The following is a 12,054-nucleotide window of genomic DNA, read 5'->3' on the forward strand; positions in this document are numbered from 1 at the left end:
ACGAATGCAAGAAATTGGCTTCCCAGTTTTGCCTGCATGCCATCTACGTGTGGTTAAAGGTGCTGCGTTTTTAGCAACCTCTGTCATAGCCTACTAAAATGGCTTCAAAAGCTAAAGTGGGGCTCATACTACGCTGCTTCTCCTCCTCCTCCTCCTCCTCCTCCTGTCTGAGAAAGGCTATATAAATAAAATTATTATTATTATTATTACAGCGATCTTAAGCTTTTTCCCTTGTTTTACCTTCTTCCTCTTGGACGAACAGATTTGTGTCTCAGCTGATGTGACCCAAACTTAGTTCAATCCAACTTCCCCCTCCTCCATCCATTAGTTCAAGACTTAGAGAGGGGCTGTCTTAAGAGAGAAAAGAACGGCATCGTTTTGGATGAGATGTCACATCTCTCTCTTTTTTTTTTTGTCTGGCTCTTCCATTCTACCCCTCTCTCCTCCTGCCCTGTGACTTGCACTCTTTGCTCTCTCGCTCATTAACAAACTAGCTATAGGTCTGGCAGAGCGTGGGAACAGTCAGTTGTCAGACTTCACAGGACTGATCCCAGGTTTTCGTCCGTCTGAGCCAGGCTTGCATGCTTCACTCTTTTAGATGAGCGAAAGGGCTTCACAAAATCATGACTAGCTGAAAAAGGAGGTCTTGGGCCGGGTTTTCAAGGACTGGACTAGATCTGGTCTGCCAGCCCCGTTGCAGCTGTCTTGGGTTGAGGCACAGATCATGGTTTGCTCATATCTGCTGAGTTTTTCATATCCTAACTATTTCGGCAATTAAATTAACTGAGCTCAAAGCTTTTGTTTTATATTTCCAATTTAACTTATTCTATTGACCTCTCTCTGTTTTAATTTGCAGCCACCTCCACAGATCTATGACAAGCAGTTGGATGAAAGAGAACACACAATTGAAGAGTGGAAAGGTAATTTTTACATATGCAAACTATAAAAAGGTAAAAGTTCCCCCGCACATGCATGCTAGGGGCCGGTGCTCATCTCTGTTTCAAAGCCGAAGAGCCAGCGCTTGTCCGAGGACGTCTCCGTGGTCATGTGGCCGGCATGACTAGATGCCAAAGGCGCACGGAACACTGTTACCTTCCCTCCATAGTAGTCCCTATTTTTCTACTTGCATTTTTATGTGCTTTTGAACTGCTAGGTTGGCAGAAGCTGGGACGAGTAACAGGCACTCACTCTGTTATGCGTCACTCGGGATTCGGCCCACCAGACTGCTGACCATTTGATCGACAAGCTCAGCGTCCTAACCCACTGAGCCACCATGTCCCTATGCAAGCTATAGGAACTGATTTTGCACTTGGTCTCTGCCTTTGGCTCTCTGCCTCCCCGCCTCCTGTTGCCTCCTGTACTCCATGGGGATTGTATTTTGGAAGATACAATGTATTTTGGAAGATACAATGACCTAATGTGCTAAGAAGAAACATGTTGTCACAGGAAAGCTATAATGCCATAATCGGAACCAGTCTACCGTTGGGCCTAGTGATAATAGATTCAGGCAGCAGTTGCTGAAAGGTGGCAGCAGTGATTTCGCACTAACTTTCCTGTTACTCCCTTACTGCTGTAGTTAACTGCAGGACAGAATTGTGTTCATTATGTAGCCTGCACTTGATTCCTAAATTGTTTTCAGATGCAGTACAAATAGTCCTCACTTAGCGACCTGTCAGAGTTACAAGTAACCCCCAAAATGTAGTTACAGACCGGTTCCAGAGTTCCGGCAACTGCCTCACTGCCTTACCGATGTCACATTTTAGGCGCTTGGCAATTAACTCACCTTTATGGATGTTTGCAGCATCCCATAATCACATGGCCACAATTTGGCTGGTTTCTGGCATTCACTTCCCTATAAAATGGATTCATTTAATGACCGCCACATTTGCTTAATGACTAGGACATTCATTTAACAATCACGGTATTCTCTTAATAACTGCCACCTAAAGGTCATAGAATCAGGGGCAGTCATGTGGGGATCTACTTAACTAGCACACAACTTACAATTGCAATTCTGGATCAGTTACGGTTGTACGTTGAGGAGTATCTGTATTTATTATTTAATTATCATACTATGCAACAGCTAGTGCTGAATTACAATCCACCTGCCGAGCCTATTGGCTTCAGTGATGGGAGATTTATGCCTCAAGTTGTGAAAATTCTTGAGCTAGCCCTTTATATAATACTTCTAGAAATATCAAAGTTTTCCTCAGCAGATGTAATGAATAAGCGTTCAACGTCTGTGGCAATCAAAGCCAAGGAACCACAAAACTCATCCAAGGTACTTTTCAAGAAATTGGTAGGGCATCAGGGTCACCGTGAGGGAACTGAGGGGGAATCAGTTTTGCAAGCCAGAAGACAGGTACAGGTAGTCCTCGACTTACGACCACCATTGAGCCCAACGTTTCTGTCGCTAAGCAAAATATTTGTTAAATGGGTTTTGCCCCATTTTGCGACCTTTCTTGCCACAGTTGTCAAGCGAATCACTGCAGTTCTTAAGTTAATCACACGGTTGTTAAATGAACCGGGCTTCCCCATTGACTTTGCTTGTCAGAAAGTCACAAAAGGGGACCACGTGACCCTGCTACACGGCAACCATCAGTATGAGATAGTTGCCAAGCATCTGAATTTTGATCACGTGACTATGGAGATACTGCGGCGGTCATAAGTGTGAAAAACGGTCATAAATCACTTTTTTCAGGGCCATTGTGACTTTAAACTGTCATTAGATGAACTGTTGTCAGATGAGGACTATCTGTAATTCATACCAGGGGTCCTCAAACTTGGCCACTTTAAGACCTGTGGACTTCAACGCCCAGAATTCCCCAGCCAGCGTGGAATTCTGGGAGTTGAAGTCAACAAGTCTTAAAAGCGGCCAAGTTTGAGGACCCCTGTTCAAAGCAGTTGACTTGACTCAAGGGGAATTGTAGGATAGATGATAGCTAGGAAAAACATAGATGGCTGTTCATTTTTCTGTCCTTGCCTAGGAGGTTTTTTATTCACTGTTAAGAGAGGTTTTAAACAATATGGGGAAATAAAACAGCGGTCCCCAACCCTTGGTTTGTGGACCAGCACCGATCCACGACATGCCAGAAACTGGTCCACACAAACAAGTGAAGCCCCATCTGCAGGTGGCAGGCAGTACAGGAAACCACGGCCCCTCCAGTCCACGGAAAAAAACCTCTCGCCATGGAACCGCTCCCTGGTGTCCAAAAGGCTGGGGGGCCACTGTAATAAAACTTCTTTAGTATGGGGAAATAATAAAACATCTTTCTAACAAGCTCTTTTGTCTCTTGCAGAATTAATCTACAAGGAAGTAATGAATTCTGAAGAAAAGACTAAAAACGGTGTAGTGAAAGGCCAGCCTTCTCCCTCAGGTACTCAGTCCTAGTGAATGACAGGATTTTATATGGTTACAGATCCAGACCTTAAGACAAGGTCCTTTTTTTTCTCATCTGCCTATAGAAACAGCACCTCGAAACAGTAGATTTTCATGGATTTGAAGCTAGGATGTATTCAGTGGTGGGATTCAAATATGTGAACAAAGTGTTCCTGGTGTGGATGCCGCTTCCGGAAGTCCATTCTGGGCCTGGGCAACAAAAAAATTAGCTACTGGTTCTGCCGAACTAGTGCGAACCAGCTGAATCCCACCACCGGATATATTCCAAGTACGGTAACTTTCTAGCTTTTTCCTTTTAAATATTTTATTTATTTATTTATTTATTTGTTTGTTTATTTATTTATTTATTTATTTATTTATTTAACTTATATACCGCCCTTCTCCCGTAGGACCCAGGGCGGTTCACAAGGCAATTAAAACAACATTACAATACAAAAATTAATAACAATTAAAATAGATTAAATTTTCCTTAATTAAAATCTAAAACCCCTATAACTCTGATTAAAAACCCAATTACAATAAGTTAAAAAAATTTAAAAATCCTCAGTCCTGGCCGGAAAGCTCAAAGAGCCAGGTCTTCAGGTCCCGGCGGAACGAACGAAAATCAGGGGCAGTCCTAAGCTCTACGGGTAACTGGTTCCAGAGGGCAGGCGCGCCCACAGAGAAGGCCCTCCCCCTGGGTGTTGCCCGCCGGCAATCCTTTGCCGGCGGCACCCTGAGAAGGCCCTCCCTGTGGGAGCGCACAGGACGAAGGGAACTTGATGCCGGCAGCAGGTGTTCCCTCAGATATCCCGGACCCAAGCCATTCAGGGCTTTATAGGTCATCACCAGCACCTTGAAATAAGGCTGTGCAAGATGTGTTTATGGAACCATAACTCCAGAATTCCTAGCTACTATTTTGAGAAGTTGTAGGATTTGGGCACCAGATTAGGAAGGCTGAGATAGAGCACTAGAAGATAAGCTATATTAACTGAACTCAGTTAAAAAGAGAATTATATTAACTCCCAGCTAATCCACTTATCTAGGAATAAGCCCTGCCGAATTAATCGGGGCTTACTTCTAAATAATAATATATAAGACTGCACTGATTTGCTTTCAGAACTTCGAATGAATGAAGCTAGCTTCCCATGTCATGTATTAATTCAGTGTTCAATGAAACATTAAGGTTCTGTAGTCAGTTCCTTAGCCATCATTAAGGGACTGACAGATGGGCTCATGGTATCTTTTGTCTATTCCCACACTTGCCTTTTCACTTTCAAGTGCAGATTTACCACATACATTCCTCGGTTCCCTGTTATTATATCAGAAATGATTTCTGCATTGTTTTTCGGACTGCTCTAGATAATATTCAACTTACATGGACTGTATGTGACTTACCAGACGTTTGTTACATCTCTCTTTTGTTTGTTTGTTTGTCTGTTTTTGCAGTTTGCTAGGAGTATCAAAAATTGGTGTGTGTGTGTGTGTGTTTAGAGTAACAGGAAGGCCAAGTCCCTGGTTGATGTGCTGATATTCCAAGATTACTTTTAACCATTGTGAATTTTTTTATTTATTTTTTATTTTTATTTTAATTCCATTTCTCCGAAGACTCAGGGCGGCTTACAAGCTTAGCAGCAGAATGAAGATAAATTATACGTGTCCCAGGATAGTGCTGGGATAATACTGCAGCATCCAGTCTGAATCAGTCACCGGGACCCAAGGTTTATTTTTTCAAGCTTTTGGGCTCAAAGTTCCCCGATGATGGGTTCCATCACTAACCTGAAAGCTTGGAAGAATAAACCTTTGGCCCCGGTGACTGACTCAGATTGGATCCTGCAACTTTTAACCATTGTTTACTAAGCAGTTGAAAATCTTGGGTTCACATCATGGTTAAAATAAAATTATTGACAACTTGAAAAGGGGGGGAAAGGGGGGGGATCAGACTTGTTGACCGTCCCATTAGAATATACAGTGTTTCTAACAGCTTCCTCTGGATGTAAAGGAGATGCATTTCTCATATGCAAACAACAATCCTTTTAAGATTTTATTGAAGCATATTATAATATAAAATACAAAGAAAAGCAAAGATAATAGGGGTAATAGGGGAAGATAGATAAAAAGAAAGGACTGCAAGGTAAGAGAAAAAGAAAAAAAGCCGTGACATCCAACTTTTTGCAGTGCAGTAAAATACAAAACATGGTTACAACCTCAATTTTTTGCTTTACATATTTAGAAAATACCAGCCATTTCTTTCACAACAAACTTAATCTAATTGTTTAAACCTAAACTTAAAGTTGTAATTTTTCCCTGTTTCAAACATGAAGTCCACAAGCGGTTTTCAAATTGGAACAAAACTGGATAAATGTTTCTTTGATTAAAACAGTTAGTTTTGCCATCTCTGCCAACTCTGTCACTTTTTCCGTCCATCCTTCCATTGTATGAACTGACGCATCCTCCTATTTTTATGTATATAGCAGTATTTGTTATATAAGAACAAATTTTCAATTTTTTTCCAAATTCTTTATTCAACAGTCTCTGCTTCATTTTTACAGTATATTTGTTTTAAGGATCTTCTGAATAGAGACCAAACCCCCCCCCCTCCTGGTCCAAATATTTATTTAGTTTATCATATGCAAACAATAATCTTGTAAGCTATGGATGTCTGCATCTATTTCCCTTCAGTTATGTAAAACCTAAAAAAATCCATATTCATTTTGACAATGAGTAAGGTTCCTTTATGGATCGTTACTGATATACTTTCCCAGTAAAGTTCAAGAATAATTAGGCCCGTGGTTCTCAACCTGTGGTCCATGGACAGAGGCTTGAAGAAATGTTGTGATTTAAATCTTAAGTCTTGGTGGGCTGTACAAAAGGTATTTAAAGGGGGTCCATGGTGAAGAAAAAAAGGTTGAGAACCACTGAACTAGGCTGTCTAGCTAAATAATTTCTTTGTCGTTTTGATTCAAATGTGGCTATTGAAACTATATATTTGGCTTAGGACTCTGACCCTTTTCTACAGGAAAATTTATGATGATATGCTATTCCTCTTTGGATGGTTGCTCACTGACTTTATCCTCAGGAGCAAGTACTGCTTCAAGTGCTATAAACCAGAGATGGTTGATATATATTGACTAAGGAGGGCTACAAACATCAGATCTTCCACAGAGCCGCAGAAGGCTTTGCTGAGCTCATAAACCTGATTTTTTTTTGTCCTGTTTTTAGATTCCTAAATATAGGAATGGAAAACAAAGAGCTTGGAAACAAAGTATTTCCATTTCAATCCTTAAAATCTTCCCAACATTAAAAAAAGGAATGTCATGTCAAAGGAATCATTTTTGTTGCTAAACAAAGTGGTGTGATTTGGAGATAATTGTCAGGATTTTTGATAGGAGAGGATTGGGGGAGGGTACCCCTGGTCCCTCTTTTCCTCAAGATTTTAGAGATGCTAGAGCAGTGATGGCGAACCTTTTAGAGACCAACTGCCCAAACTGCAACCCAAAACCCACTTATGTATCATCATGTGCCGTGTGGGCGTGGCCCATTGGGTGGGCGTGGCCCATTGGGTAGGTGTGGCGCATTGGGTGGGCATGGCCGAGGTGGTAATGGCAGACTGGGTGGGACTAAAAAGCTCAATCAATCAATTCCAACTTGGCGAGAATTTTTTTCTCCCCGAGTTGAAATTGATTGATTGATTGAACACCCCCCCCCTTTTTTTTTTTTTGCACACGGAGGCGGAGGCCTAAAGCGAAAAGGTTTTATAAAAGCCAGCTGAAGGCCTAGGACTGGGGCGATGGTGCGGGTGCCCACAGAGAGGGCTCTGCGTGCCACCTGTGGCACACGTGCCATAGGTTCGCCACCACGGTGCTAGAGAGTTATCTGAGATCTAATGTTAGCCTGAATTCCAGCCCAAATTTACCATTCTGTCCATAGTCTGCAAAGATACATTTCCTTGCCCCATTTTTCTGTTAGTCATATTTATATTTCTGGATGTTTTCCACATTTGCTTCTCCTTCCAGTTTAGACGGTAGCTGAGGAAGACAGGATTCCTTTGTTGTTTCCACTGGTCTCAAGGACAACAACATCACAGGACAACAACTGTCCACAAGGAGGGTAAAACAGAAGATTCAGACTCCCCCCACCTCCCAAGTTTCTTTTTGAGACTTCCCTATCACGGAGAGCGAATGCAAAACTAACTTCAATATTTGTTTTCTTTTCCTCACTAATCTCCCTGCACCATGTTTTTCCTCAGCACAGAAAAGCCGAAAGGAATTGCGGGTTAGATGGCTGGATTAGCATAAGTCTTTCAGTACCACACATTTGTTTCAGTTATGTCAGAAAGGCCATTCAACAAGTTCTCACAGAGCCGAAAGTGAGGGAAAGAATACACAAATTTGATTTAAGAGCTTACTGAGCTGTGGCCCAGCACCATCGTTCTGGAAGATGGAGTGGATGTCAGAATAAATCATTGTTCATGGGCAAATTTGTCATATAAAGCCCTGCCTCGTAGGTGAATTATGAGGAACAATAGTAGGATGTGCTTGTAGGGCAAAATAATATAGAAGGACTAATTAAACTTAGCCTTCACTTAAAATGGAGGATCACCTTACTCCAGACTACTGTTTGTGACTGTCAGAAAACAATGTTATTTCCCACTTTCCTGATAAACAAAGGACTGTTGTTTTAAACACACCTCACTGATTTCCTTGCAATTGCAGGTAGTCCTCGACTTAGAACCATTCATTTAGTAACTGTTGGCACTTACAATAGCACTCAAAAAAAAGTGGCATGACTAATTTTCATATTTATGAACATGGCAGCATCCCCATGGTGACATGATCAAAATTCAGGTGCTTGGAAAATAACATGTTTTAATAATAACAATAACAACAGAGTTGGAAGGGACCTTGGAGGTCTTCTAGTCCAACCTCCTGCTCAGGCAGGGAACCCTATACCATTTCAGACAAATGGCTGTCCAGTCTCTTCTTAAAAACTTCCAGTGTTGGAGCATTCACAACTTCTGGAGGCAGGTTGTTCCATGTTTGTGATGATAGTTGCATTGTCCTATAATCCAGGGCTTTTCAACCAGTGGTATGGATACCACCTGTGGTACATTGGCACCTGGCAGGGGGTACGCGACCATCCTAGAAAAGTGATAGCGGGGGAGGGGAATGAGCTGAACCGGTGGTAGCACTGCACAAGCCTGAGCAAGAGATGGCTGGAGCTGCAGGGCTGTCAGGGCTCAGTGGAAGCGCCAGGATCAGCGCTTCTTCAGGGCTGTCAGGGCTCAATGGAAGTGCCAGGATCAGCGCCAGGATCCAGCTGCAGCTCGGTGCTGATCCTGGCGCTTCTGCTGAGCCCAGAAGAAGCGCCGATCAGCTGGAAAGTTGCAGCATCTCCAGGGTCTTGTGATTTACATTCAGATGCTTGGCAACTGATTCATATTTATGACGGTCACAGTGTTCCAGGGTCATGTGAAGTGACCAAAACCTGCTGCAACCACCCAGCAGATGGGGGAGATAAAAGCCAAACACCCACCCCCGCTGCCAATCCTCAACAGAAATGCTCACAACAATGAAACCTCGGACAGGAGGAAGAGCGCCGCTGGGCAGGCAGGTGTCTTGCTCGGCTGTGGCTTGGGGGGCACTTTTTTCAGTGCCATTGTAACTTTGAACAGTCACTAAGCGAACTGTTGTAAATCGAGGACTACCTGTACTTTATCACTTTTTTCCTTTTTTTTTTTTTTTTGGTCATCAAGTTTTTGACACCTTGCTAGGCGACTGGTGGTACTGGGATGTTGCCATATCCTAAAAGTGGTACAATGGGTGAAAAGGTTGAAAAGCCCTGCTATAATCAACCATTTGTAACCTTCCCAGGTGGCTTCCAACAAGCAAAATCAATCGGGGAAGCTAAATTCGTTTAATTATTGCATGATTCACTTAACAATTGCTGTGATTCACTTAACAACTATGGCAGAAAAGTTTCGTAAAATGGGGCAAAACTCACGTAACTACAGCCTGGCTTAATGGAAATTTTGTGTTCCATTGTGGTTGTAAGTCAAGGACTATTTATACATATTTACTTTTAATTTCATAGAATTTAAGTTGCATCATTTTTATTTTTATCAAGAATGATAGAATGAACTGTGGCATAAAACAGTAATTTTCCAGGTTCCATCTTGAGAGAATTGTGTCTGTAGAGAGAATGTGTTAACTGAACGGCAAGATCATGCAATATAACTAATTAAAAATAATAGAAAAGGACAGTGAGGGTAAGGAGAAAAAAACCTATTTCTTTATTATAACTAAAGAAACAGTTCTCTAATACAACTCTTCAGCCACAGCCTGCAGTAATTCATGGCTATCAATCAAAGACTAGTTATTTATATATTTAAATTTATATGTTGCCTGATTCCCAGTGACTCTGGTTGGTTACCATTTTGTTAAAATCTTTAAAAGAAGAAATTAAAATTAGAAAAGTTTGTTTGAGAAACCATCTCAGATACCAAAGGGATTAACCTGCCCCACCTGGGCCAGCAGAAAAGGGATGCTGCGGACCTGGTCAGGCCAGGAATTTTGGAGTCCAGGGGAAGAGCCTTTTCTGCTGTGGCTCCCACCCTCTGGAACATCTTGCCCCGCCCCCTCTGAGGTCAGATCCACATCGGAAAAGGCCTTGAAAACAAGTCTGTGCCAACTAGCCTGGAGCCCCAACAGCTGTGCAGCACTTCAAAGGTGGTTAATGGAGTAGAGAACATCCTCCTCTCTGTGTGCATTTTGCTCCCTCCCTCTCCATCCTGCTTAGTTTTATGTTAATTGAATTTTAACATAACATCCTTATTTATTGTTTTAATGTTTTAGAGTGCATTTTAATCTGTAAGCCCACGACAGTTGCTTTTGGCAAGATTGGCAACTTATAATTTTAATAATAAATAAAATAAAAATATAAAGAAATAATTAATTAATAATAATAATAATAATAATAATAATAATAATAATAATAATAATAATAATAATAATATACCGCTTCACAGTGTTTTACAGCCCTCTTTAAATGGTTTACAGAGTCAGCATAATGCCCCCAACAATCTGGGTCCTCATTTTACCAATCTTGGAAGGATGGAAGGCTGAGTCAACTTTGAGCCAGTCAGGATCGAACTCCAGGCAGTGGGCAGAGTTTGGGTGTAATACTGCATTCTAACCACTGTGCCACCAGGGCTACTTATAATAAGTGCATATTGGTCACTTCTCAAGGATGGTAGAAAACACAAGATTGGACAACTGAAAAGCACATGGGTTACTTTAAGGAGTTGGTGATTGCAGTGGAAAACCAAAGTAATACAAAGCATTTTCTCTTTATTCTATTCAGAATTGATGAAATCCAGTAAGGGATGCATTATACATCTCTAAGCAAATCAAATATTGCAATCTCTTGTAAACATATTAGTTGTGTTAATCAATTACATTAATCCAGTTAATATTTTTAATTACATATTAATCACATTCATTACATATTAATTACATTACATTGATGTTAATTAATTACATTTAATGACTAATTAATTAATTGCAACTAATTTTATGGTTCATGATAGGAAATCTCCCACCACCACCCTGATATTTTTGGGGGGAATTGTAGCATTTCCCAAATAAATTTTACCAGAGCCAAAATTAGCAAGCAGACCCTTTTTGTTCCTGCGACTTAATAAAACCCAAAATCCCTAACCCAATTTACTATCCTTCTTATCACCCTCATGTAATTGGCTGCCAGAATTCTGATAACTTGGAAATTAGGCCAAGGACTCATATGTCTCCTTCCTCTGTCTGGCCACCTAAGTTTTTTTTTTAAAACAAGACCCCTCCTTTCTCTTCCAACCACCCAGTCTTCCTGGGAATCAGCTAGGGAACTATGGCCCTTTTATGACTTGTGGACTTCAACTCCCAGAATTCCTCAGCCAGCCATGTTGGCTCAGGAATTCTGGGAGTTGAAGTTCAGAAGTCATAAAGGAGCCATAGGTCCCCACCTCTGGCACAGACAACCTAACTGGCCATTTTGGTTTAGCTTAGAGCCTCTGAGGAGCATTAGGCGTTATCTCCCTCCTTTCACGAATGTTTAGATTTGCCAGACAGCACGAGAGGGCTGGATCTGAGAGGTAAGTGCATTTATTCTGGTCTCTCGAGTGTTCTCTTGCTTCCAGGTTGAATCACGTCGGTGTTCATTTTCTTAGCACAGGTGCAGCAGTGAACAGCAGCGAAAGCCTCCCCCCCTCCTCATCTGTCAATGACATTTCCTCCATGTCCACAGACCAGACCCTGGCATCGGACACTGACAGCAGTTTGGAAGCTTCTGCAGGACCCCTTGGTTGTTGCAGGTGACTAGCCGCCTGCCTGCGTAACCCGACGTTCTTCAGAAGATGATGCAGTTTATAGGGTGACAAATCAATGGTGATTAGGAAAGAATTTGATGATGGCAAGGAAGAGAGAGAGAGAGAGAGAGAGAATGAAAGAGAGAGAGAGAGAAATCAAAATGCACATACTGATTAAGCAAACAAAAAGTCCCTTTCAGCCTGCTTCTCCTAAAAAAAAAGAGTAATGTAAATGCAGCTAAGCTCAAGTGTATATTTAACTTATAGTTGCTCTGCTTTGGTCTTCTTCCAACAATGCTTACTGCATAAAAAAAGA

At 41.6% G+C, this 12,054-nt stretch overlaps 1 protein-coding gene across 3 annotated transcripts in view; it reads left to right on the top strand.

Annotated features, from left to right (window-relative positions):
* The window catches only part of MAPK10 (mitogen-activated protein kinase 10), a gene marked incomplete at both ends in the record, with an annotated part of 110,504 nt that extends 98,756 nt beyond the window's left edge, over positions 1–11,748 (top strand). For all 3 annotated transcript variants that reach the window (XM_083367565.1, XM_083367566.1, XM_083367567.1), the window contains 3 exons: positions 857–920; positions 3,300–3,377; positions 11,606–11,748. In XM_083367565.1, coding sequence (XP_083223691.1) covers positions 857–920; positions 3,300–3,377; positions 11,606–11,748 — 285 coding nt within the window. The remainder of the gene's footprint in view (positions 1–856; positions 921–3,299; positions 3,378–11,605) is intronic.
* Between the last annotated feature and the right edge of the window lie 306 nt (positions 11,749–12,054).

Source organism: Vipera ursinii, assembly GCF_947247035.1.
Source record: "Vipera ursinii genome assembly, chromosome: 7".
NCBI lineage: Eukaryota > Metazoa > Chordata > Lepidosauria > Squamata > Viperidae > Vipera > Vipera ursinii.